The sequence below is a fragment of the Pseudorasbora parva genome, chromosome 18 (assembly GCF_024679245.1).
Source record: "Pseudorasbora parva isolate DD20220531a chromosome 18, ASM2467924v1, whole genome shotgun sequence".
NCBI classification, from domain to species: Eukaryota; Metazoa; Chordata; class Actinopteri; order Cypriniformes; family Gobionidae; genus Pseudorasbora; species Pseudorasbora parva.
This window is the reverse complement of record NC_090189.1, coordinates 25,881,181-25,908,075: the sequence shown is the minus strand read 5'-3', so window position 1 is coordinate 25,908,075 and position 26,895 is coordinate 25,881,181. Positions and strand designations below refer to the sequence as shown.

General features: G+C 36.7%; 4 protein-coding genes across 8 annotated transcripts; 1 reads left to right on the top strand and 3 right to left on the bottom strand.

Annotated features, from left to right (window-relative positions):
- Positions 1-524: 524 nt before the first annotated feature.
- foxi3a (forkhead box I3a) lies at positions 525-2,754 on the bottom strand. The gene is made up of 2 exons (XM_067423478.1): positions 1,609-2,754; positions 525-1,505 (listed from the first exon to the last, which is right to left on the bottom strand). The coding sequence occupies exons 1-2, from the start codon at positions 2,159-2,161 to the stop codon at positions 991-993; spliced, it is 1,068 nt and encodes a 355-aa protein (XP_067279579.1). The 5' UTR covers positions 2,162-2,754; the 3' UTR covers positions 525-990.
- Positions 2,755-4,342: 1,588 nt separating this feature from the next.
- On the bottom strand, positions 4,343-15,126 carry lcp2a (lymphocyte cytosolic protein 2a). 4 transcript variants are annotated; one of them, XM_067422963.1, is made up of 21 exons: positions 14,732-15,126; positions 14,384-14,446; positions 11,867-11,913; positions 11,011-11,085; positions 10,148-10,185; positions 10,026-10,066; positions 9,745-9,937; positions 9,564-9,661; positions 9,410-9,467; positions 8,975-9,040; positions 8,803-8,831; positions 8,428-8,447; positions 7,627-7,761; positions 7,528-7,549; positions 7,387-7,399; positions 7,182-7,275; positions 7,010-7,050; positions 6,851-6,918; positions 5,192-5,266; positions 4,944-5,093; positions 4,343-4,865 (listed from the first exon to the last, which is right to left on the bottom strand). In XM_067422963.1, the coding sequence occupies exons 1-21, from the start codon at positions 14,864-14,866 to the stop codon at positions 4,737-4,739; spliced, it is 1,590 nt and encodes a 529-aa protein (XP_067279064.1). In that variant the 5' UTR covers positions 14,867-15,126; the 3' UTR covers positions 4,343-4,736. The 4 variants fall into 4 exon arrangements, with proteins under 4 accessions (XP_067279064.1, XP_067279065.1, XP_067279066.1 ...); XM_067422964.1 differs by having other exon boundaries at positions 4,343-4,862; XM_067422965.1 differs by having other exon boundaries at positions 9,422-9,467.
- Positions 15,127-19,144: 4,018 nt separating this feature from the next.
- On the bottom strand, positions 19,145-23,961 carry zmat2 (zinc finger, matrin-type 2). The gene is made up of 6 exons (XM_067424094.1): positions 23,626-23,961; positions 23,122-23,212; positions 22,762-22,885; positions 21,567-21,640; positions 19,860-20,005; positions 19,145-19,674 (listed from the first exon to the last, which is right to left on the bottom strand). The coding sequence occupies exons 1-6, from the start codon at positions 23,641-23,643 to the stop codon at positions 19,531-19,533; spliced, it is 597 nt and encodes a 198-aa protein (XP_067280195.1). The 5' UTR covers positions 23,644-23,961; the 3' UTR covers positions 19,145-19,530.
- A 165-nt stretch (positions 23,962-24,126) lies between these two features.
- On the top strand, positions 24,127-26,432 carry slbp2 (stem-loop binding protein 2). Of its 2 annotated transcripts, none has more exons than XM_067424092.1 (8): positions 24,127-24,285; positions 24,377-24,505; positions 24,618-24,686; positions 24,825-24,908; positions 25,027-25,173; positions 25,276-25,443; positions 25,514-25,661; positions 25,860-26,432. In XM_067424092.1, the coding sequence occupies exons 1-8, from the start codon at positions 24,236-24,238 to the stop codon at positions 26,034-26,036; spliced, it is 972 nt and encodes a 323-aa protein (XP_067280193.1). In that variant the 5' UTR covers positions 24,127-24,235; the 3' UTR covers positions 26,037-26,432. The 2 variants fall into 2 exon arrangements, with proteins under 2 accessions (XP_067280193.1, XP_067280194.1); XM_067424093.1 differs by having other exon boundaries at positions 24,195-24,285; positions 24,452-24,505.
- Positions 26,433-26,895: the final 463 nt, after the last annotated feature.

Here is a 26,895-nt window from a genome sequence, read left to right as displayed (position 1 = left end):
AGTTTTAGGTTTAAAAACTTTAGTGCTTCCACTTATTTTATTTCAGTTAGGTCATGCCAAAGTAAGACTTCTATTTTTGGTAACACTTTACAATAAGGTCTCATTTGTTAACATTAGTTAATGCATTAGCTAACATGAAATAACATGATAACATTTGTTACTGTATTTGTTAATGTTAATTAATAAAAATAGTCATTCATTGTTTGTTCATGCTAGTTCACAGTGCATTTACTAATGGTTACAAATACAGTTTGTTTAATAATAGTAAATATTAACATTAAAAGATTAATAAATTCTGAAAAAGTGCATTTCATTATGGTTTATGTCAACTAATGTAGTTAACTAACTGTAACTAATGAAACCTTATTTTGTTTATAGGGTTGTATATTTTATATAATAATGTTTCCCTTGTTAAAGATATATAATAAGGTTATATATTTCATACGATAACAGCACATTTTAGGTTAACTATCCCCATATATGACCATAAATATGATAGCAATAAGGATGGTAGCAATTGTGAATATGCATGTTTATTATGGCAAATACAGTATATATTACAATCACAAAATATATAAATCAAACAACACAAATACAAAATATTGAACAATGGACAAATTCTTATTCATGCCAAAAGGCAGTGCATTTATGTGTGTTCCAGGCTTACATTTTTACAGATTTAATGTGTGGCAAAAAACAACACAAAAACCACAACACAAAAAACGGGATTGGGAGCAGTAGCTCGGGGCGATTACTGTTGTCTTGCAGCTACAACATGAATTAGATAATGTCAGCAAGTCTGAGTCTGAGAATAGCGTGTGAGAGCATTCACACAACTAAGCATTCTCATCAGATAGAGAGAATCTCCTCCGTGTCCACTCGGACCTGCTGAATCAGGCACTGCGGTGGGAAGGTGGCTCACGGTGCAGGCCGACCGCTCCCTCAAGTGCCTGTGGCCACAGTTCATACCTGATGGTGCTATGTCCAGTGCTACACCTCTGTTCCCTCACGTGAATACAGCAAGTCAGAGGCACCCAGCACTGGATAGAGCTGGCTGGTGTACTGGTTGAGCATAGTGTCACTATAGCTGTCTGTGTATGGAGCGGGCGATGGGGAGATGTCGGCTGTGACAGGAGGAGGGATGTGGGTTTCCCATTGCGGCACGGTTGCGCTCGGCGAGTACGAGCCATATGCCCCAGTCGGAGAAGATCTTTGGCTTGCCAGGGGAGATGGGAGAAGAGCCTCTCTTGAGCCTGAAGCCACATCACCCATTTGACTTAGGAAGCCTTTGAGACATGGTGTCAGGTCTGTGGAGACAGGAGAGTTTCCTCTCTCGGAGGTGTCGCTGGGCTCTTTAGGACTTGATAGAGCAGAGTCTGATCCAGAATAGCCTTTACCCTCCTCTTCGGCCAAAGAGTCAGACTTTCTCTTCCTTTTGCGACGGAAGTTGCCATTATCGAACATCTTCTCACAGTTTGGGTCAAGGGTCCAATAGTTGCCTTTACCTGTTCAACAGAAGTAACTTAATGTTATTTTGGCAGTTAAAAGTGAACTTAAACTTAACTAAAACCCAAGCAGTAACACAAAGAAGTTCGAGCATGTTCTAACCTGGGTCAGCGTCATCTCTGGGCACTTTCATGAAGCAGTCGTTGAGAGAGAGATTATGCCGGATGGAGTTCTGCCAGCTGGCTTTGCTCTTGTTGTAGAAGGGGAAGTTGTCAGCCACATACTGGTAGATCTGGCTAAGAGTGAGCCGACGGCTTGGGGCTCCGTGTATTGCCATCGCAATGAGTGCTGAATAAGAGTACGGAGGCCTCACGAGTTTCATCAGATCTTCTTGGGAAGGCAGGGAGAACCAGCTGATGCTGCCGTCCGAGCTGCCGATTCCACCTGCAGCCATGTACGGCTTTGTCATCCCGTAGTGCTGAGGCCCTCCGCTGAGACAGGGAGCCGTATTGAGCCCGGGTCCGTTGAACCACAGGTAAGGGTTGGAGGTCTGTCCGGCATATTCTCCAAAATCGTACGTGGACGGCAAGGTTTGCTGTGGACTAGGCACAGACTGAGTGCTGTAGAAGTTTTCACCGTACAGGCTGAACTCTTGGGACTCCTGGCCCATGCTGTGGAATTGAGGTGAAAGGGCTTGTGGAACAAATGACGTCATGCTTTCCTCCCTTCGTTCTGGGAGAAATTACCTACTGCTGCTGCCTCTGTCTCACACAGGTGGATTGGTCAGGTGCATCACAAACTGACACCTGTCTCACCTGAACTATTTATACAAGTTTTGTAACACCCTCTCTGCTCTGATTGGCTGTCACGGTCACACCTCAGCCCTCATTTGTTTGGCGGGTGGGGTGGTACCTCTGGGGATGGGTGGGTGGTTTAGATAGGCCTATATCAGTGAAATAACTTAAGTCTCATGAGTGACTCATGGATTGATTAACTTAAATTCCTTAAATCTTTCATGTCATTATGCAAAACACAAAACATTTTGAATATCAAAAACGTTGACTTTAGATACATTTAAACTTCTGGATCAGTTAAAATGTGCACAATTTGCCAGAGTTTAACTAATCATATCTAACATTATACAAGTAGATTAGCCTGTGTTTTAATCTGAACTATTAAAATGAAATTAGGTGTAGTAAATTAATTGATAGATAAATAAATAAATTAAACAAATAAACAAATCTTGTCCAATGTCCTGACAAATTTAGCCTATCTAATTTAATGTTACCAAACTGGCTTATCTGTCATGATAAACATCATGCTGTAGGCTTGGATAATTTGTTTACATTTTTGTGACTTGAAGCTAAATGTGTTTAGCGTCCCCCCCAACCCATCTTTTACCCCCGCCCTTTCACTTGAGATAATGCGATTTCAATTTGAGCAATTTGGGTCTCAAACGTAGCCTAATTTACATTCTTATACAGTGCACGCGCGCCACCCATTCCTCCACACGCAGAGCGACTCCCCAGCCGTAGTCAGATCACGCGCGATTAATTGTTAGTCTGATTTTGCACGGTTATATTTAACCATCTGATCCGTTGTTCCATCTATAGCCGGCAGATGATTAAAACCTGTTTTTGAAGGTACATCAAAACCACAATGAGTGAGTAGGCCTACCTTTTACCTTTAAATATGTAATGGTAATCGGCTAATGTTCGCGGGCGAAATGTATCCAAAAGGAATCCGCGTCATCGGGAGTTTCTTACGAGGACGAAAAAGTTCCACACCGATTTCGCTAATTTTCAAGTTGGTCCCGTGAATCTCCGAGTTTGCCGACAGAAAGCCTGGTTTGAAAGTAACTTGTTAGAACGGTGCTTCTTTGTAACATCGCTACTGATAATGGACCTACATTTCGCTAACGTGTCCACACTTTTACCCATAATTTCCTTCTTTAAATGTTTTTATTTAAGTTAAATCCAGTCTGGCTGACGAAAGCGTAACTGATCACGTCTAAAATATTTACCATTATGTGCACACTATTTTAAGGTGTCTTTGTTACACTGTAATTAATATCAAATAAATAGGCCTCCATAGGCTACTTAGGCCTACTATGTTAGGATTATGGGTTTGTTTTTAGTTGCATATTTATGCATAATTTATAGCTATTACTATAGTAAACTACATGTGACAATGACACTGTACAATAAATTGTGGTTACACTTTATTTAAAGGTGTCATGTTACAGTGAAATTATGTAAGTACTGAGTAGCCTTATATTAATTTACCACATGTAGCCTACTTAGTATAGAGTTATGGTGGGATTAGGGTTAGGTTTAGCTGAATGAAACGTGTAACAAGGACACTGTAAAATAAAGTGTTACCATTAAGTGTAGCCTAAATTGAGTCTCAAAGCAGATTATATGGGGGGAAAAGGGAGATTGAAAAAAAAACCCAACAAAAAAAAAAAAAAATTATGTTTATATATAATATATATATATATATATATATTTTTTTTTTAGGCTACATAAAAATAAGTAAATAATAACAATGAGCTGTACGATCTAATCAATTATCCAGAACCCATATAACAAACAGAAGCACTCATAGAGTCCCGACAGTCTTCCACAAACAGCATTATTATTGTAACCTGTTGCTTTGATGTTTCATACCAAAGTCATGTAACTGAATCCCCTTTTGTACACCGATGTGTTGTAAACTTAGAGACAGTTTGATAGACGTGAGATCATTTAGGGGAAACTGTGTCCTGCGCTTCACCTTTTTAAAGTCAGTCTTCAAATTATTAATGGCAGGTGTACAGAATGGTTTCATAGAAAAAGACGCCAAAACACAAATCCTTGTTGACAGTGCCATTAATCCTCAATAAGTTCCTCACAAATGTAGAATTATAATCTTTATTATCTTGTCAATATACATTTCATATATTTTACGATCACACAAATTTAACAACAACTAAACCGGAAGTCCTTTCAAATAAAACGTGACCAGACTGATTTGTTTGAGAAATAACTATAACGTTGAAAATAGTGATAAAGTAGGCTACTCTTTTTGTTTATATGAACACACCGGTATGTTCAGTACTATGCAATGTGCAGCTATCCATTTAAAAACTTTACAATGTTTTATAGAACACCAGAGACCTTTTTTACACACACCTGAGAATTTTTTTTGACAGTTATGAATTGTGTTGATTTGTTGAGTTGGTTACAAATCAAATCATGATATGAAAAAGCAAAAGTAGTTACTGTAAATTAGTCATGTAGAATACATGTTTAATATCGAGCTGGGTAAATCAGAGCACACTGTTTCTGTTGGCCTGATTCTCGGTTCTTAGCATCAATAAGAAGGAGCGGCATGTGTCTGTGCTGGTTGATAATGTCGCCGACACGGTCGTAAGCCTGCTAATAAAGACAATCAACAGTGTTACAAGCGTTGGTCATGTAGCTATGATTAAAGACATACAAAACAACAACAGTTACCTCTGAGGCTTTCATCCCAGTGCCTAGCACGAAGCCATCTCGGAGTCTGCGGATCTGAATATTGTAAACTTTGTCCTGGTACAGGACCACGAGTGTGTAAGGCTGTGTAGAGGATCGATTTGAGCTGTCTCGCACAAGGAACGTCCCATCCTGTTGGGTGGTACATTTTAACAAATTAACTTTGTTAACCTGAGAGTTACATTTTTATTCTCTAATTACTATGAGGGTTTAAGAATGCAAAGCCTCACCCTGTTAACTCTCCTCAGACAGCTATCTGCCTCATAGCGTGAGATCTGACCCATATACCAAGATGGATCCATGTCCTAAAAATTGAGAAATAATGAGATATTAGGGCTGACAGTGACTAATGATAAATGTTTGCCTTTTAAACATTTCACAAAAGACCTAATAGTGAATGGGGAAATTGGAATAGAATAGACTGTTATAACTATCCTATAGGCTTATGCTGTAAAAAGGGCACTGGCACCTTGGAGAAGTAAGAATACACTTTACATTATAAAAAGGAATGTTTTAAATTCCAGGAGTAGCCTACGTTTTACAAGAAAATACTTGTGCAGTTTTTCCACTTTAAACAAATCATGTTTAATTTAGTGTTACTTGCCTTTCTTTAGAATTATTTGTGAAACGTACAAGCAATTTCTGAGTAAAAATCGTTTTTTTCTTCTTCTTCAGTGTACTAGAAAGTATACGCCAGTCATTCCTGTAACACCACCTCAACAGAAACACAATGGCGCCCTCTTCTGGTTGGTCTGAAGTGGTGTGATTGATTGTCAGCAGCAGTGTTGTCAAGTTTTCTTTTTTTTGTTGCCAAGAATTGGGTTGCTTTTACTCTGTTGCCTTGAGTAGTTTTTGGAGTCTATATTTTTACTGGAGGACCCTAGATTGGGCTAGTTTTGATTAGCAATTTGTGTGTGTGTGTGTGAGCCTGTTTATGTGGTTTATGAGGACACAAATTTGTATAATTACATGGGTATTACACTGGTATTACACTATAAATGTGGTTTATGAGGACATATCAAATGTCCTCATAATTCAAATGGCCTTAAAAACATACTAAATTATGTTTTTTTGAGAAAGTAAAAATGCAGAATGTTTCCTGTGATGGGTAGGTTTAGGGGCAGGGGCAGTGTAAGGGGATAGACAATACAGTTAGTACAGTATAAAAACCATTACGCCTATGGAGAGTCCCTGTAAACCACATAGACCAACATGTGTGTGTGTGTGTGTGTGTGTGTGTGTGTGTGTGTTTGTGTGTGTGTGTGTGTGTGTGGCATGTAAAGAAACAGGTTTTTATGAAAATGTTTTTCTTTTCTTTTTTTTTTTCAAAAAATGAATATTGATTCACTTCATTATTAAATTTGTGTCAACTCTGTCAGGCGCACAAAAAAGCATGCTAATTTAATTGAATCCATCCAAAACTGTGTAAAGTCTTCAGTTATGTAATTGGTATCCAGTAAAGGAGCTAAGCCATAAAATAGTACATTCTCTGTTTTTATTCTTTCTGTTTTAAAACTATTATGAACATTCCCATATACAAAAAAAAAAACATATTAAATCACATTTGACTTTTTGAGAGCACTTGTCAACCATCAAATCCTCCCCCCCCCCCCCCCCCCCCCCAAAAAAAAAAAAGATTTATCCCACAACTACTACAGAAACTATTACACTTCAATGACAGAGTTGACATGTTAAAGCTGTGACCGAAAAGACCTCAATATTGTTTGTTTAAAATATTAAAAAATATGTAACTTACAGGACTAGGCTATGTGTCCTTGGAAAGTCCTCAGTGTTAAAGCTTTTGTGTTTAGGACATGTTAATCTCAAGAATCAGTGTTTGCAGACCTAGCAACCCTAGTCAGCAGCTCAAGCATTTCAAAGTACTGTACCTGCATGCTGCCCATGTCTGTTTGTTGTGGTGGCGCTGCTCTCCCACTTCTCTGGTGATCGTTCATTGCTTTTATTCAACAACATAATTGGTGTAATTAGTTATTTTCATTGAAAATATATTTAGTAAGACAATTCAAACTAGTGTAATGTGTGCTTACCCTCCTGCAGTTTTGCTGGTAGTGATCGACTGGGGCTAATACTGTGAAATGTGACAGACAAATAGTCAAATATAATGGAGTATCTGCACTTCATTCAGTATTAATTGGCAGCATGTTCTTGAGTAATATCAAATCTGATCACCCACAGCAGTGTTCTCATTTGAATACACACTTGTCTGTTTGAAAGGCCTGTCCGTGGGTTCCTGGCGGTCTTGGTGAAGGATTCCTGGCGTGCAGTGGAAATGTGTTGGAGCTGTGCCTGGCAGCTGTAAAATCGTGAGTATTCAAACATTATGCGTTTGTGCTTATTATTTATTGTTTTAAAGCCTGCTCACTCATCAAAATATGCAAATACACAAAATTGGAAAATTACTTACTGTCATCGTGAAACTGTTGAAGAGAAAAAACAGTCAAATTAATTTAGTTAATAGCTAAACGATAAGGCCTACGTGTGTGTGTGTGTGTGTGTGTGAGAGAGAGAGTGTGTGTGTGTGTGTGTGTGTGCCTAATGTGATTACCTCGTTTCTGTGGTCAAGATTTCTGTTGGAAAGAGAAATACGGGTTACATCGGCAGCTCTGTGAATAGAATGGTGCAGCGTTAAATTCTTGAATCTGACCTGTTTTGAGAGTAGCCTGGAGTTACAGAGGAGGCACTTCTGCGCACCCCTGGTGGAGGAAGTGAGGGTTTGGGAAGCCTCATTGGGTCTCCTGGCAAATCCATTGTAGGGAGTCTGAGAGGAGCAGCAGTAATGCTGTAGGATAAAAAGCATATGACATCCTGAAAAATGGATAACAAACCTATCATACTTTAATGACATGAAAGAGATTTATAGTAATTGCCCTGACCGCTGCTATGAATGTGATTTCACCAAGTAGAACATTCCAACCAACCAATCAGATTTAAGGGACAAGTTTACAGTTTATGTCAAGGATTAGGGGTTAGGGGATTCTATGCCATTCTCAGTCATCTATCAATTCCCTCTGTTTTTTTTGTTTTGTTTGTTTTTTTACAGTATATGGGATGGCAGGGGCAGGGTTAGGTTTAGCGGTAGAAATAGGGTTAAGACCCTAATGTTTTTGGACAGGAATGTTGTTCCAGGATCAACAAAAGATGCAACATGCCTTATATGACCTATAAATTAATTATAATACCTATATATTAATATGTATAAATCTATAAATATACATGTATGTAAATGTATAATAAATGTATAAATACCTATACATTTTTATAAATATAAATGTAGCATATTCTAAGATGTAACTGATGTCATTTAGTGATGCAATAAAGTAAACCAATAAGAGATAAATAGTAGTTACTATTAATAAATAGTAAAATATGACACTAAATATTGTCATACTAAAGCTGCAAATGCAGTACAATTAAACAAAAGTTAAACTAAATGAAATCACTTTACCTTCTCGGCGGTAGGACAGCCTGAAGAAAAAAGATATTATTAGAGAACTATCACAGAACCATTTACCACAGAGATATTAAAATATTAAATTATTATTGGCTTTAGTCAAAATGGAACTTTGAAATAGACTATATTTTAGGGGGAAAAGGATCATTTTTATTTTAAGCATACAGTGAAATAATAAATATATTAAATAAATTATCTGACATAATATAAACACTGACATAAGTTATTATGTTGTAAGTAATAATAGGTATATATATATATATATATATATATATATATATATATATATATATATATATATATATATATATAAATTCATTAATTATACCTAATAATGATGCTTATTTATTCATAAAACATCAGACTTACTCTGTCAAGCGAGCTAGTGCCCCTTCCAACTGTGAAGAAAAAATATAGTTTAAAGGTTTAATACATATAACACGTTATTAGATAAAAAATTGTTTAGCTTTAGGTAATCTGAATTGCATTATTATTGAATAATTATTTGCTTAAAGCATTAAGAAACGTGAGTGGCAGTGACCTGCTGCAGGTGGAGGGTGGCTTCGGTCCAGAGTTCCTGGCTTTGTACTGCGGTCTACAGCAGGTGCTACAGGAGCACGGGACGGTGGAAACCACATATAGAAAAGGGGGATAAATTCAATTACATCACACCCATATTAGCTTTCACTGACAATAAATATACTCTCTCTTAAACCCAAAGTATACTTCCCTTTTTTTTTTTTTTTTTTACACGTATGCGTGTACTGTAGACGCATAGCCGGCGTTTTGTAGCCGCGTGTACTTTGTATGTCCAGGTCGCACTTGTGCGTTTCATTTTTTTGCAGTATTTACATTGGTAGTGACTTGTGATGAGAGCTCAAAAATGTGCATGCACATGCCTGTGTATGCGTACGAGTCAAAAGAAGTATACTTTGCAAGGCTGTGTTTGACTGTGTGGGTAAAAAATGAGGCATACATTTGGCTTTACCTGGGGGTCTTTTTAGGGGCCGCTCTTCTCTTAGATGTAGTCCAACCTACAGAATATAAAATGTTTATTGCAAAGAAGACTCCTAAAATGAAAATTAGAGTCAAAGTAGGACACATACAATTTGGAAATAGAAAAGACTCACACTTGGCCGCTCCACAGGAGGGAGAGAGGGTCCGGGGCCCGGGCGCTCTGGAGGCACAGGCGGTTGGCTTCTGCTCACTCCACGTGTTCGGGTATTATCTAATAAAATAAAAGAATCCCATCATGACTTTTTCAAAGGACTGAGACAGCAATAGGATGGAAAAGTTTCCACATTTGCGTACCAATATAATCGCTGTTTTCCATGGGTTTAGCGGGACAGATCTGGGCCGTGTCTTCTTTAGGCTCACATGGAGGAGGCTCATAGCCATTATCACTGTCTGACCCCTCCTCTGGGGACTCATAGTCTCCACCACTAGCATCACCGTCTTCTGAATTATTATCCTCGGTAGGATCCTCGTAGTCGTCTTCACTGTCCTTAATGAGGAAAGAATACATGCGTTTTGCCTGTCAGATGTGATGCTGATCACTTCAAAACATTTTAAGACACAAATAAGAGACTTACAAACTCTGCAGGGTCCCATGCTTGATCCTCATATTGATCAACTGAAAATAGTAAGAGCAGGCAACTTCTAGACAATATCTTTAAAAGCAAACTTGTAGCATTTAATATATTCTACTTTATACCTGGTGGTTGTGGGAAGCTGGGAACTGGTTGTGATGGCCTGTTAAAAAACAATAAGGATATTTAGTCGTGTATTGACAGTAGACTGGATATGGTCATTTATTCACCCTCATGTGGTTCCAAACTTGAATGACTTTTTATTTTAAAAAACATGTATCAGTGATTGTTTTTTCTTTGTCCATTTAATGAAAGTCAATGAGGTCGCCTTTGACTTTCAATGTAAAAGCAAAAAAGTTTTTTTTTTAAATAACACCACACATTCTTCTTATGTTCAGCAGAAGAAAAAAAAGGCATACGGGTTTGGAACCACATGAGAGTAAATGATGAAAGAATGATAATTTTTGTGTGAATTAACCCATTCAAAGTTTGTTAATATTTTTATTCAGCATTAAATTGATCAAAATAATAAAGACATTTATAATGTTGTTAAAAATGCTGTTCTTTTCAAATTTCTATTCATAAAAGAAACCTGGAAAAAAAATTTTAGCCTGGTTTTCACAAAACTATAAGGCAGCACATCTGTTTTCAAAATTGATAATAAGAATTGTTTCTTGAGCAGCAAATCATCATATTAGAATGATTTCTGAAGGATCATGTGACACTGAAGACTGGAGTGAAAAATTAGCTTTGACATCACAGGAATAAATTACATTTTAAAATATCTTAAAATAGAAAACAGTTACTTTAAATTAATAGTAATAATATTTCTGTTTGCACTGTGTTTTTGATCAAATAAATGCAGCCTTTGTGAACGTATAAGAGACTTTTTTCAAAAACATTAAAAATATTACTAACCCCAAACTTGAACGGGAGAGTATATTATATATCAGATATAACTCAAGATTTGTGATGGTAGAGTACTGGCCTTATTGCTGGTATCGGTGAAAAGAATCTATTCTTCTTCTCTTTGTTGATTTCCTGACAAATCTTGGAGATAAGCCTACAAAAATAAAGAAACATCAGTTTCATATCCTCAAAGTGTAACTAACATTGCTGGCATGTTATTGATTAGTAGGCATTTTTATGAGAGAACAGCATGTGATTATTGCTTTATGAGAGTTCAGGCAGGATGTGGTTACAGACGTAATTTTTATGTCCTATTTTCTGTGCACCTGACAGTAACCTGTTGAGCAACAAAGTAACAACAATCATATTACCATGAAGTCACTGTGGCATATCTAATGTGCTTTTGGGGAAGAATCCATAACATATGCTTATTTAAGTTTTATTAATGGTGTGTGTGTGTGTGTGTGTGTGTGTGTGGAGGGTGGGGGTTCAAACATTTCGCACCAAGCATGTTTTTCAAAATTATTTCTGCATCAACGCAATGGTTCCTGCCACATCTGCTTCTCTGGTTTATCTTTCCTGTGCAGTGTTTCCTCTTAAAGTCACTATGTCATAGATGGTGCTCTAGCACGTTTCTACCTGTTTGTGCTCTTTTAATCTCTACAATACTTTTACTTACTCTACATTAAATTTACACACATACATTTTTTACATAAATAAATAATGTCTTTGAATACTGCGGATATGATAAATTATTCTACACTTATATATATAAATATCTAAATGTCATATATATATATATAAATTCTAAAGTTGTCTAAAGTATTAGCGAATCGCTAATACTTTAGACAACTTTAGAATACTTCAGACACAGACTAAGAAAAAACCAAGACAAATACTCAAAATAAGCAGAAAAAACTACAGTCAGTACTTACGGCGCATGAAGCTTAGGGAACTTTTGAAGGTCATTTTCAGTCATACTCTAAAATACAATAAAAATACAGCCTGACTTTAAATTGAATTATTAAACTGAATATATATTTGTATGTGTATATAGAGTGGGTACGGAAAGTATTCAGACCCCCTTACATTTGTCACTCTTTGTTATATTGCAGCCATTTGCTGAAATAATTTATGTTCATTTAGGTTCATTTTCTCATTAATGTACACACAGCACCCCAAATTGATAGAAAACCCCAGAATTGTTGACATTTTTGCAAATTTATTAAAAACGAAAAATTGAAATGTCACATGGTCCTAAGTATTCAGACCCTTTGCTGTGACACTCATATATTTAACTCTGGTGCTGTCCATTTCTTCTGATCATCCTGAGATGGTTCTACACCTTAATTTGAGTCCAGCTGTGTTTTATTATACTGACTGGACTTGATTAGGAAAGCCACACACCTGTCTATATAAGAACGTACAGCTTACAGTGCATGTCAGAGCAATTGACAATCTTGAGGTCAAAGGAACTGCCTGAAGAGCTCAGAGACAGAACTGTGGCAAGGCAAAATTCTGCTGCACGTATGAGAGCACATTGGCTTCCATAATCCTTAAATGGAAGACGTTTGGGATGACCTGAACCCTTCCTAGAGCTGGCCGTCTGGCCAAACTGAGCTATCGGTGGAGAAGAGGTGAAGAAGAACCCAAAGATCACTGTGGCTGAGCTCCAGTGGGGATGCAGTGGGGAGATGGGAGAAAGTTGTAGAAAATCAACCATCACTCCAGCCTTTCACCAGTTGGGGCTTTATGGAAGAGTGGCCCGACGGAAGCCTCTCCCCAGTGCAAGACACACGAAAGCCCACATGGAATTTGTAAAAAAAAAAAAAAAAAACCTGAAGGACTCCAAGATGGTGAGAAGTCAGATTCTCTGGTCTGATGAGCCTTAATTCTAAGCTGTATATGTGGAGAAAACCAGGGACTGCTCATCACCTGTCCAATACAGTCCCAACAGTGAAGCATGGTGGTGGCAGCATCATGCTGTGGGGGTGTTTTTCAGCTGCAGGGACAGGACGACTGGTTGCAATCGAGGGAAGATGAATACGGTCAAGTACAGGGATATGCTCGATGAAAAACCTTCTCCAGAGTGCTCAAGACCTCAGTCTGGGCTGAATGTTCACCTTCCAACAAAACAATGACCTTAAGCACACAGATAAAATAACGAAGGACTGGCTTCACAACAACTCTGTGACTGTTCTTAAATGGCCCAGCCAGAGCCCAGACTTAAACCCAATTGAGCATCTCTGAAGAGACCTGAAAATGGCTGTCCTCCACCATTTACTATCCAACCTGACAGAACTGGAGAGGATCTGCAAGGAGGAATGGCAGAGGATCCCCAAATCCAGGTGTGAAAAACTTCATCCCAAAAAGTTGCATCTTTCCCAAAAAGACTCATGGCTGAATTAGATCAAAAGAGTGCTTCTACTAAATACTGAGCAAAGGGTCTGAGTATTTAGGACCATGTGAAATTTCATGTTTTTCTTTTTTAATAAATCTGCAAAAATGTCAAAAATTCAGTGTTTTTTCTGTTAATATGGGGTGCTGTTTACATTAACAAGAAAAAAATGAACTTAAATGATTTTAGCAAATGGCTGCAATATAACAAAGAGTAAAAAATGTAAGGGTGTCTGAATATTTTCTGTACACACACACACACACACACACACACACACACACACACACACACACACCATATATATATATATATATATATATATATATATATATATATATATATATATATATATATATATAAAAGTTTAGAAAATGGTAATAAAGTATGATAAGAACTGTCAGAACAAATGAATCTTGATAATGTCAGATTACTTAAATGAAGGCATGTAATGGATTAAAATCAAAAGGTATGTAATGGATTAAAATCAACTAGTCAGCTGTTAAATTTAAGTACACAGTTAGATAATACCAATTTAGCTTAACCAATTACCAAGCAATGCTTCATTTTGCTCAGTCTGTGGTGTAAAAGCTTGCATTCGCAATAAAATAAAAAACAAGCAAAACATGGTCAGGTCAAATTGTGTTAATAATAATGGTCCCAAATACAAAAAAAAAAAAAAACATTTTTTGTAATTTAATTCTAAATGATTATTAGTTCTAACATTTTTTAGTAGTTTTGGATTCTAATAACAGCACTTCCTGAATTGTTGGATCAAGGGAAACAATGATGCCACATTGAGTCAGACCACTTAGGTTTTGTAAAGGGAAATTTTGATCTGTGCTTCATATAGAATATTGCTATTTTTCACATTTTAAAATTTAAATAAAAAAAAAAATAAAAAAAAATCAAACTGCATAGGGCCAAAAACATACAAAATTATGATGATATACATAATTGTGACAAAGGCCTAAAATGGTTATTTCTGTTTTCTAAATGCAAAATTTGGGTTGTGACTCAGCAAAACCAGGGGGCCAAATTTTTTAACGGTACATACCAGGAACCTTTGTCCAGTGATGTTATGTCGTGTTATGACCTTATCACATCCAGTTAGATTCCGCTAAAAAGGAATGAAATGAAAAAGAAACTGTCAGTTGAATATGCTGGATCATACACATATACACATTTATATATAAACAAATATTTTATATAAAATTTATGTCTATAAAAGTACAGTTAATGCTATTTTAGTTTCATTGGTGCTACTTCTACTCCCATTTATCAATTTTTATTGGCATTAAATATGTGCTGAAGGTCTTTATAACAAACATTTTAAGATCTCTATATTTTTAAATTTCTATTAATGTGATTTGACATTGAAAGATGAAAAGAGAAAGCAACTTACTTTCCTCAGAAAGTCTGCTAACCGTTGTGAATCCCAGCTCAGAACCTCCGATTTGGATGGAATACTGTCAAAACTCATTGTTCCAAAACTACTATACTTGCTTAAGAATATCAAATCCAAGATATCTATAAGCATTGAAAAAATGTTGCCACTCTCACAGTGAGATCACACTGTGTCTGACGCTAAGCCCACCGAGAACACGAGGAGACCGTGTCAAATCAAGAAAAATAAATCAAAGGTGAAAACAAACCAAAAAATAGACAATTTGACAGTTTCAAATGTTGGCGTGAAAGATTTAATATTACTTAAATTCTACCAACATTTTAAAAAAATACAAAAAACCCAACACCCCGGATTCGCTAGAGCACTTTATGAAAAGAAAGAATGACATCCACTTCCCCATAGACTTCCTGTTAATGATTGTTGTGACAAATAGGGGAAGTACAGCCCCTTCATGAAGAAAACTAGATATTTCTGTATATATCATAATTCATCCTCACCCCCACAGATTGATGTAGCATATAAACATTTGGACACGTACCAAATAATGTTATTTATTTGGCCTTATGTTCTAAAACTGCCCAGTGCCACGTCATTTGATTCTGAAAATTCGGTTTGGAATTTTGATAAATAACATTTATTTACTTTTATATTTCATTTTAAAATAACCTTTGCCAGTCACAGTGCAAAATCACTGTATGAGCAGAACACTCGCTATCTTACTTTGCAAGCAGAAATGATAAGCTAAGTTTACAACACAAATTATTCACTTACCTAAAGGATTATTAGGAACACCATACTAATACTGTTTGACCCCTTACGCCCTCAGAACTGCCTTAATTCTACGTGGCATTGATTCAACAAGGTGCTGAAAGCATTCTTTAGAAATGTTGGCCCATATTGATAGGATAGCATCTTGCAGTTGATGGAGATTTGTGGGATGCACCTCCAGGGCACAAAGCTCCTGTTCCACCACATCCCAAAGAGGCTCTATTGGGTTGAGATCTGGTGACTGTGGGGGCCATTTTAGTACAGTGAACTCATTGTCATGTTCAAGAAACCACTTTGAAAGGATTTGAGCTTTGAGACATGGTGCATTATCCTGCTGGAAGTAGCCATCATAGGATGGGTACATGGTGGTCATAAAGGGATGGACATGGTCAGAAACAATGCTCAGGTAGGCTGTGGTATTTAAACAATGCCCAGTTGGCACTAAGGGGCTTAAAGTGTGCCAAGAAAACATCCCCCACACCATTACACCACCACCACCAGCCTGTACTGGTAAAAAAGCATGATGGATCCATGTTCTCATTCTGTTTATGACAAATTCTGACTCCACCATCTGAATGAATCAACAGAAATCAAGACTCATCAGACCAGGCAACATTTTTCCAGTCTTCAACTGTCCAATTTTGGTGAGCTTGTGCAAATTGCAGCCTCTTTTTCCTAATTGTAGTGGAGATGAGTGGTACCCGGTGGGGTCTTCTGCGTGTTGTGGCTTCACAAATGCTTTGCTGCACTCCTCGGTTGTAATGAGTGGTTATTTCAGTCAAAGTTGCTCTTCTATCAGCTTGAATCAGTCGGCCCATTCTCCTCTGACCTCTAGCATCCACAAGGAATTTTCGCTCACAGGACTACCGCACACTGGATGTTTTTCCCTTTTCACACCATTCTTTGTAAACCCTGGAAATGTTTGTGTGTTAAAGATTGTGAAATACTCAGACCGGCCTGTCTGGCACCAACAACCCTGCCACACTCAAAATTGCTTACATCCCCTTTCTTTCCCATTCTGACATTCAGTTTGGAGTTCAGGAGATTTTCTTGATCAGGACCACACCCCTAATGCATTGAAGCAACTGCCATGTGATTGATTGATTAGATAATTGCATTAATGAGAAATTGAACAGGTGTTCCTAATAATCCTTTGGGTGAGTTAACATAAATGTATTTTAAAAAAGGTTTCCTTTTTTTTAAGTACGCCGGTTAAATTGTGCAAGTTTTGTATTTTATTTCAAAATATGCACTTAAATTGTTTTGTGGGAAATTATGAAATACCTCATTTGCAAAAAGTACGTTTCTTTTTTAACAATTACGCTGAATGTGAGCTGCAAACATGAGTGTCTTGTTCAGTCACTGAACTGCATTTAACACCCACAGCTGGAAACTATGAGTTGCAAGGTTTCAGTTGCTCCTGTTCTTGGGGCTTTCATGGAAATAGCTCAGTAAATCTCTCTTCCATCACTGAATATCCACTTTGATGTAGCTGTAATGTGCATTTGATTCACAAACCTGTAAACGGATGTTCAGATATAGTTATATTACATTTATTTGATGGCATACAACTAAACACATACACTACCCCTGCCTTGTCACAGTTATTTCCATTTCCTGGCTGCTTACGCAGTGGAGGCTGGTAAAGTGGGTGTATTAAAATCTGTTTGGATTCTTGAATCGAGGTAATGCTATTCTGGTGTTTATACGTCAACGATGTTTAAAGGATCTCCCACACTGAATTCACTTGTAATCTTACTTGAATTTACTTTAGTGGAAAATACAATTTGCAATGGCTCTTTAGACACTCTGTCTTTTAGCCATTATTGCTATCAATTTTTTGAGTATTTTGTGACTGATGGTTAAGATCATTTATACCTCAGTCACAGTCTATGGTCTCACGTTTGTCTTTGAGATCACAAATCCATCATTGGTGCTCAGTTTTTCCTCATTTTTAATAAAAATGACATGCGATAATTCCTCTTTAACTGTGCACAATGGCAATCTGGCATTTACAGGCAATTTAAAAACCTGAACCCTCTGGCCACATGTCACCATATCTCTTTCACACAGCTGAGCTGCTTCCCTTTATGAATAAGCAAGGCAGTTTATTTGTATAGCACATTTCATACACAACGGCAATTCAAAGAACTTTACATAGAAATGAATTAAAATAGTGACATATGGATAAGAAATAAGAATATCGTGTAAGAATTAATATAAAAACAAGGACAATTAAAATAGTTGTAAAGAGAAATAACAAAAAGAAAATAGAAAACAGAATAGACATGTTTTTATTTGTTGGAGTATTTATCTTTTAATGGACAAGATACATGTTTAATTTACAAGGTCTATGAGACATAATTTTGCATGTCAAATACTAACTTTTGATTGAATCCATTTAATCGATTATTTTGCCACGTGTTTTTTTTCTTTCATTTGCAATAGTGCATTAAAGTGACCCAATAGCACCATCAGGTGGTGAACTAACTGTTAATCAATATGAAACCTTTCCTTCACTTTAGTTTTTGTAATTAGTCCCCAGGACATACAGATCCCTTTGAATGTATTTAATGTATGACTGTATCTATTCGAATGTACTATATTTGCTTACATAAAGTAAGTTAATATTCTGCTGATATCATAAAAACAAATTGTTGTTACAAAAGTGTATGCATTTATGTATGCGCGCGTGCACACACACACACACACACACACACACACACACAAACACACACACAGTTTAAAAAAAGTAATATCATTTAAAATAATGACTTACTATTTTAATATATTTTAAAATATACATTTCTGTGATTAAAAGCTGAATTTCCATCAGCCTTTACTCCAGCATTCAGTGATCCTTCAAAAACATAAAAATATGCTGATTAATTATAAATGTTGGAAACAGTTGTGTTGCTTATTATTTTTTATAACCTATGATACAAGACTCAGGACTCTTTGATTAGATCTATTAAAAACATACAGTTCAAAAGATTGAGCTCAGTATTTTTTTTTTAAAGAAATTAATTATTTAAATGAATACTTTTATATAGGAAGGATGTGTTAAATTTTTTAATTGATTATTGAATACATTTATTTTGAATACATTTGTATTCATCAATAAATCCTGAAAAAAGTATCACAAGTTCCACAAAAAAAGAAACAGCACAGCTGTTTCCAAATTTGAGAACCGAGCATCAGATCATCATATTAGAATGATTTCTGAAGTAACGCGTGACACTGAAGACTGGAGTAATGATGCTGAAAATACAGCTTTGCCATCATAGAAAAAAAAGATGTTATTTTAACATACCATTATTTTAAATTGTAATAATATTTTACAATATTACTGTTTTTCTGTATTTTTGATCAAATTAAAGCAGGCTTGGTAAGAGACTTCAAGAGAATCGTTTCAAAAAAATAAAGTAGTAATATTTCCAAACATTTGACCAGTACTAACTAACTTACTAACACACACACACACGTTACATAACCATTTTTTTATGGTTCCAAGACGATGTTTTAATGTAAAAAAACAAAAATAAACACACACACACAAAAAACATCACAATATCATTCTCCTTATAATAAAAAAAGAACACACTTCCCTACATAGACATTGACGAATGGAAGCATGGAGTCTTGTCTTGGAAAAAAAGGTAATGTTTTAATTTGGACTTTTTCCGTATCATTGTGCGGAAAGGGTAAAAGGATAGTAACTTCAGACACAACTCATAAAAACATATGCATAATGGAGCCCTATTTACACAATGAACTTACAACAAAAACAAGAACAAGAAGTTTAATTTAGAGCGATGAAGTTGACTTTCTATGATCAAGGGCCAAATTCAGGTTAACCTACTATAGGTTATCATCATGTGTTCAATCAATCTGGAGGATTTAACAGATTGTGTAATAAAAAGCTGTCTGGTCCTGTGAAGGAATATTGAAGTTCTTGAAAATGTTCATACAATTCAGGAAAACCCATTCAGAAAAGGCCTTGGTGAGAAATGTTTTGAAATGAGTGATCAGTGGCCTTTTTTCCCGGATCCAAAACCTGAGAATCCCATCACAGCAGCCATTTCATCGTCATCTTCAAAGTTGAGGTCTTCTTCTGCCTTTCTTTTCTTTTCCTTTTGCTTCTCTTTCCTGTAGGCTTTTGCTTTCTCCTCCTTAACAGAATAAACAAAAACCATACAGGACAACAAGTTATAAATTCAAAGTTTTTTACCGACATAAGATACAGAAAACATGCATTTTGTAATTTCATAATCATGAGTTAAGATGCACTGGATTTCAAGAGACTTAATTGCATGTCACCTGTCAGTAAATGAAATAATTCAGTTTCAACACTGACCTCCTCTCGCAACTCCTTCATTCGTTCCTCAAAATCATACTCCTTCTGCTTTTCCTCCATCTTTTTCTTGTTCACTTCAAAGCGTTTTTTAACTTGGTCCAGTGAAGAACGCTCAACTCGCATGGACATCCCCAGGTTTCTCTGATCTATGAATTGGCAAAATAAATGCACTGAATTAGAAAATGCTGGTCAAGTGTGCTTACAAACACTTTGTGACTTTTCCACAAAAATACAACAGCTAGACAAGGGATTAACAGACATGTAGAGAATAATAATAAAAAAATAATTACACAAAGATACATTAAGTACAGATAGTATAAATATTCATTTAAATATTGCATATAGATATTTATACAGATGCAGTGTATACATTTACATACTGGCCCTCATTTATCAAAAGTGCGTACACCAAATTTCCAGCGTACACCTTGCGTACACCACCCAAACCCACGGTGACTTTGAGATTTATCAATATGGACGTTGGCGTACGGCACGCTCAAATCCTACACCAGCTCAGGAGGTGGTGTACGCACGTTTGAGTTAGTGCGAAAATGCACAGAAAAACTATTCCTAACACCACAAAACGCACTGAACAAAGATCTGCTATATTATGACCCACTGTAAAAAACAACAACAGCATAGTAATTATAAACTTCAGTGTTTATTTTTGTGCAACGTGTTCAATGTTTAATTTGTGTGACTATATAGGCTACCAAAGCATCCGAGGCCTGTATTCCTCCAGTTTCGAGCCTTTGCGGCAGCTGCGCACGGACTGGGACTGAATAATTCAGACTGACAAAATAATAAAAATTACATTCTTCTTCTTTTAAATATTAATAAAATAAATAATAACGACATTCTTCTTCTAAATAACAATAAGCGTCATTAATAATACAAATCATAATAATATAGTAAAAAGAATCTTACAAATTGTCATGCAATTATTAATGTGAATGAATGGAGGCTACTCCACATCACATCATCATATCGTACACCCCAATACATGTGTCGTGATATGAAATTAAATGCTAAATGTTTCAAAACATGTGCTGTAAAATAATGCACTGTGAGGTAGGCCTAATTTATCATCCAAACAGCTTTAAACTGCTGGAATGCGCTCCTCAACCTCCACACTATTAAGAGTACACATAATTTGGGTCCACATTTTGTTTTTGTGGGTGCCTTTAATCCCACTCTTTAAAATCTCAAATAAAACAATTTCGCTTTTTTCCACTTCCCTGGTAATTGTCTCGATGGGCGCGTCTCAATCATCTCACTAGTTCAGTAGTCAGGGCACTGATCAGGGAGTCAGCCCATTGACTTATGTCCTAATCAGTGCCCTGAGTAGTGGACTAGTGAGATGATTGAGCACGCCCGATCTCCACGTCGGAGAAATTTTGCTTCTTTGCCATCTTCCGTGTGTCCATTGCGTAAAATGAGGGCGTGGGGGAGGCAGAGACTTGAATATATAGGGGCGTGTTATTCTAATGATGATCGTTTTCAGCCGCGGCATTTATCAAGGGCAAGTATTGCGTACACCTGAATTGCAGAGGTGCGCACAGTTTCATAAATCAGGCGGTGAGAGGAGTGTAAGCATAATCTTACGCCAACATATACGCCCGTTTCCACGCAAGATTGATAAATGAGGGCCACTGCATTCAGTGAAGACATAAAATACAAGAAAAGAACAAAGACATCAATACTTACGTTTTTTACCATTAATATGATCTAAGAAGTTTATGGAATCCTTTACTACGCAATCACAGACATTGCAGTAGTACCTGAGAGAAAACCAAATTGACAAATATTATTAACTGACAAATACACAATAGAGTGCAACAGTTTCCAGAAGTAAAAACTCCACCAATCAGCGAGTCAAAATAAGAAAAACAAGCCAAAACACCTTTTTTTAGCCCAGTACACTCCCATGAAGCACTGCAAATGACGTAATCAAGTCTCAATCTTGGTCTCCTACACTGTCAAATACTTCAAATATATATGCACTTTTGCATATCAACAATTTAACAATCTTAAAAAAACATTTTTTTAGGTGCGGTGCGTAGTATTTATTGACAGAAATGCAATATAATATACATAAACAGTGGTGTATAAAGACTTGATGACATAATGTACCGTTTTTTTAAATTATCTTAGAATGAGCCATCATGTTTAGTATCCCTAAACGGACAAAATGCTCTACAGAGTGTTAGCTACTCTCTGCGGTCTCAGACGACAACATCTTTGTCCTGTGTCGGCCTTTGTAGCTTCTCTATGTGCTTCGGGAAAAAGGGTAGAGCGGTGGGTGATTCGAATTAAACACCTCACCGCTGGATGCGGCTAAACTTCACACACTGCATCTTTAAATTAAGATTTTTTTTAAATCACTATGAAAAAAAATTAAGGGAAAAAATACTTCTGGAACCAACTCCACTGATAAAAGTGGACAGGCACTGTTGCACAGCAACGGAAATAGCAGAATGCCCAGTCAATGAAAAAAACAAAAAAACTATTTGACCAACCTTTTTCAACACAACACTAGCTATGTTTCTCAAAAAAATCAATCTATTTTTATGTAAAAATGGTATATTGCATAAAATGCTGCACAGAAACAACAAGATGTGCATTAAAAAACCCTCTCGTTTTGTCTGAGCACTCTGAGACGCAAGTAATTTATGCCATACTAAAAAAAGAGCCACAGCGGCTTCACCGATTGCAGATATTTTGCAACAATTCCCTTGAAGTGACAATTTTGTTCTCTTAAAAACACTGAATCGCAACTGCGCTTTATTCGCAGATGTTTCACGCAACATTCCAATTTTATGCATTTGATGAAAAAATACCCAGTGACACTTTTTCATGAACTCATATTAATACTACAGTCAATTGTACGGCAAATACACACCCTCCCATCTCAGCCTGTGGTGTGGTCTTTGTGATGACAATAGTCTTCCCCAGTTTTGACTCCAGATCCACTTTATAATCTCTGTGGCGGAGAAGCTCCCTTTTGACGGGGGGCACAGGTTTGCCTGGAGAATGAAAAAAAAAGGATGACATTGAAAATATTGCCATAAACTATTTAACTGGATTAAATCATAAAGTGATTATTTCAGATTCTGGGTATATTTGACCCTGTACTTCACAATCTTAAAAGAAATGAATTTAGGGTTTTTGGGACAATTTTTACCATTGAGATGACTTGGAAAAAGTGTCCCAATAAAACATAATTCACAAAACAAAAACTTACAACGTTGTATTTGCTTACCATCTTTTTTCTCTCTCTCTTCCGTGATTCGCTTCTGGGCCAGCTGTTCATATTCATCTTTGTCCCATTTGCGTCGAAAATCATTCTTAGACTACAAAAAACAAGCAGGAGATATAAACATGTTAAGCGAGGAAATCACAACAGCTGTATTCATACAACTGCATAAAACAGTCTGCACAAAATCGAATATTATTATTTTTTAACCACACGACCATATTGATAGTTTGGCCAACAATGCTAGTGATGTTAGATTACGAAACATCTTATCATCAAAATAATCTGTTTTTGTAAGTGTAGTGACAAAACAAAACCATCTGGCGTCACGGATAGTTAATCTTCCACGGATAGTTTTGATCTTCTACTACAGTATAAAACGTTATACACTTCTAAAGATGTGACTTTAAGAACCGAATTCCCGCATAAATTATGTCAAATGAACGCGGATAGGTTGCAATTCTAAACAACGAAAGAAATCAAAACAAGTAACGTTAGCAAATTTCTCACCCCACTGCCAGACGCCATTTTGCTATCGTGATGCCGTAAAGAGTGCGTGGCTGTCGTAAACTAGTGCTGCTGTGCTATTTCAAAAGTATCAGACAAAAAAGGAAAGAAAAACATAATACAATATTCGGCTAAAAACGTTTTATATGTTTTTACGTTTAACGTTTGCACCCCTTTTCACGAATTGTTTTGTATTTTATAGTTGTTTTACTGTTTACATTTTGCTAAAAAGACCGGTTCCGTGACAGCTTGTTACTCCATAGCGCTACAAAAGTTAAATCAACTGTATTTTTTGTTTGCTAAAAAGCTGAAATTTTTCCATAGTTCTGTGTTGATGTTGTTATCAAGTTACTAAGCCTAACTTTTCTAAACAGAAAACTAAATTTGATCTTGGAAACGACCAGAAACTATAGGCATTTTCATAATAAAAGCGCAATTATTTCCTTGCACACGAAATCGTTATTACATTATAATATTATGAATAAATTATTCTGATAATTTTTTTAAATGATTACTGGCCTTAGTCTCATTTGTACAGCCCCGCCCCCGATACACCTGTCGCTGATAAAAAGCAAAGTCAAACGCTACGTGTTGTGTGGCTCTAGCCAAAATCATGACAACACGCATAGAAAGCCTTCTTCAAAGTCCCTTTGAGTCGCGGTTGTATGTGGTCAAAATTCTGCTTGTTAATTTTAAATATAATCATGTGTTTCTGTAGTGTGTAGGGACGCTGTATCTTCTGTTTGTATTTTAGAGGTCTGCCCCTTCACTTGTGGCCAACAGACGTTGCACAAGACTTAAACACTAAAACACATTCTCTTCCATGTAGCCCAGAACCATGGCTTCTTCCAGGCTGCAGTACAGTGTATGATAGTCTTGTCAGGTAAATATCTCTGTAGACTGAGGAACAACATGGTAAGTTCTTTGTAAGTTTTTGTTCCAAATTTCAAACTTGACTAATGTTGTGTGAACGGTGAAATCCCCTGCCCTCCCAGCTGCTCTAAAACCCCACAGTCAGCTTCACATAATGGAGATAAGACTTCTGTTGTTCAAAAGCCTCGCAGGTCTGTTATTAAGCCATTGTGTGTGGGTGTGGGTGTGTGTGGATATTTTAGTGTGGAAGTTTTGTGTTCACTTTTTCTAAAAGTCTCATACATCTACTTCTAAAGCATGGCATTAAACTAATTTCTTCCCATTTTCAGGTCCTCCATCCTTGAGCGGTGCATCCTGAAGATGTCTACAGCTAGTGTTGCTGTTGGAACAGATGATGTAGATAGGATCAAGAGGTCTGGCAAATGTCTGTAGTTAGTACACAGATATGTTAGCGTGTGTGTATATGTATGTATATTACTCTAATGTATCAGTTTATTTGGCTGATTTAAATGACCAAAACTAATTTTCTAGGTCACCAGCTGGGGTACAGTGGTGCCCCCACAATGCTGACCCATCACATTTCGAGACTAATGAGGCAGTTTTGAAGCGCAGGCAAAAACAGATTCAGTATGGGAAGAATACCTGTGGCTACCAGAACTATGAGGAGCAGGTTCCAAAGTGAGAATTTGTTAGTTTTTTTATTTCCATTTGTCTTGTTGGAAGTTTGATTGTATTGAAAGTGTAAATGAGCTTTCTGGGTACTGTCGATTCAATGTTTAGGCGTCTGCGTGTCCCAGGGATTCATCCTTCCACTCCAAACAAATACCGCAAATATAGTCGCAGATCTTGGGATATGCAAGTCCGGCTCTGGCGGCGAGCACTTCATGCATGGGACCCACCATCTGCCTCCCAGAAAAACATGGAAGGACAAGACCCTGTTGATCATTTGTGAGTCTTCAAATATTACATTTTAATTTATTTGATATGATTCTATTAATTTGCAAGTTTTAACTCCTAGGCAGAGCTTGCTTGAGAAGATGAATACAGAGCTGTGTGAACCCAGAGACCAGGAGGGCACAAAGTGGGATGTGTCAGTAGACTCTATTATTTCCCAACCTTCTGAGGTCTCAACTGATGGTCCTTGGCTGTCTTCTAATGCTTCTCAGGTCAGACCTATATTTTCACTGTCTGTACTTGAGGTGGAATACTCGCTGTCTAATTTTGTGTAAGCATCTAATACACTGTGCCTCTCGGCAAATGTAAGAAGTCAAAGTATTTGTTTAAAGAGCCAATGTCTTTATTTTTATTTATTTTTTAAAGTACAGATGTTTTCAGTGCTAACGTTTATTTATTTTCTTATCCAGATTGGTGTCCCATGCCACCAGAGCCAAACCTCTCAGCTTGGATTGGGTTATACCTTTAGTAGTCATCTAACTGCACAGGAAAATGTCCTAGGATGGTTGCGATTTCTCCTCGAGACTGACCACAACCGAAACCAGGCACCTTTGCTGCATGAAGAGCCTTTCTGGAGATTTACATAGGGTCTCGTCAAATCACGTGACTGGTCTGCACAGATCAGGTGCAAAGCTTAAACCAGCAGTGTTAGATGTTAGAATTACACTTTAGGATCACTGTCTTCTAGTTCAGTATGTTGTGCACAATGTATTTTTGGAATCAAGGCATCCTCTTTAAATGAATGTTTAAATGTTATACACTTCCAAGTACCTGTTATTGCTACTTTGTTCCTCACTTTCTAATTTCTCTTATCTCGTCCTTTAAAATCACAGGTTAATTTTGTTCTTAACACTACATTTCCCTCCTGTTTGTCACGTCACTGTTTTTCTAAAAACAGGAAGTTTAGAAGTTTTATTTATTTTATTTTTGTGTGGACCTCTATGAATGAAAGCAAAACTAATAAAGATGTGGACTGGCAATAATGGACTCTGCTTGTCACTAACTAGTTTGCTACACTTTCTACAGACCATTTTAAAAGGATGGTTCATCCAGAAACTGTTTTGTTACTTGCTCACCGTCAAATTGTTCCAAAACCGTATACATTTCTTCCACTGAACACAAAGCTATTTGAAAGAATGTTTGTAACAACTGCTCTTAACCCCATTCACTACCAAAGTAGGGAAAATGCTATAGTCAAAGCGAGATATGCTTGTTACAAGCATTCTTGCAAATATTGGTCTGTGTATAGCAACACAATTGTTTTTAAGGAGAACTTGAGGGTGAGTAAATGACACTCAGTTTTGGGTGATCTGTCCTTTTAAGGTTCTTCTGCAGTGTTCTCTTCATTTGGAAGCATAATTTTAACCCTCTTGTTAGAAAAGTAGTTATCCATTTGAGGGCATGTTGACATTGAACTAAAAGTTTTGACTGTTTACATACAAATGA

Excerpts from the sequence above, each read along its gene's own strand:
- foxi3a (XM_067423478.1), bottom strand. The coding sequence starts at position 2,161 with ATGACGTCATTTGTTCCACAAGCCCTTTCACCTCAATTCCACAGCATG. Across the intron at positions 1,506-1,608 it reads CAGAGATGACGCTGACCCAG|GTAAAGGCAACTATTGGACC; the intron begins GTTAGAACATGC and ends TCTGTTGAACAG.
- lcp2a (XM_067422963.1), bottom strand. The coding sequence starts at position 14,866 with ATGCTTATAGATATCTTGGATTTGATATTCTTAAGCAAGTATAGTAGT. Across the intron at positions 9,041-9,409 it reads ACCCCCAGGTAAAGCCAAAT|CACCTGCTGTAGACCGCAGT; the intron begins GTATGCCTCATT and ends GTGCTCCTGTAG. Across the intron at positions 7,051-7,181 it reads CAGGCCTTTCAAACAGACAA|TATTAGCCCCAGTCGATCAC; the intron begins GTGTGTATTCAA and ends CACATTTCACAG.
- zmat2 (XM_067424094.1), bottom strand. Across the intron at positions 22,886-23,121 it reads AGAGAGAGAGAAAAAAGATG|GCAAACCTGTGCCCCCCGTC; the intron begins GTAAGCAAATAC and ends TTCATTCTCCAG. Across the intron at positions 21,641-22,761 it reads CCACAGGCTGAGATGGGAGG|GTACTACTGCAATGTCTGTG; the intron begins GTGTGTATTTGC and ends GTTTTCTCTCAG.
- slbp2 (XM_067424092.1), top strand. The coding sequence starts at position 24,236 with ATGACAACACGCATAGAAAGCCTTCTTCAAAGTCCCTTTGAGTCGCGG. Across the intron at positions 24,286-24,376 it reads AGTCCCTTTGAGTCGCGGTT|AGGTCTGCCCCTTCACTTGT; the intron begins GTATGTGGTCAA and ends TTTGTATTTTAG. Across the intron at positions 25,662-25,859 it reads TGTCTTCTAATGCTTCTCAG|ATTGGTGTCCCATGCCACCA; the intron begins GTCAGACCTATA and ends TTTCTTATCCAG.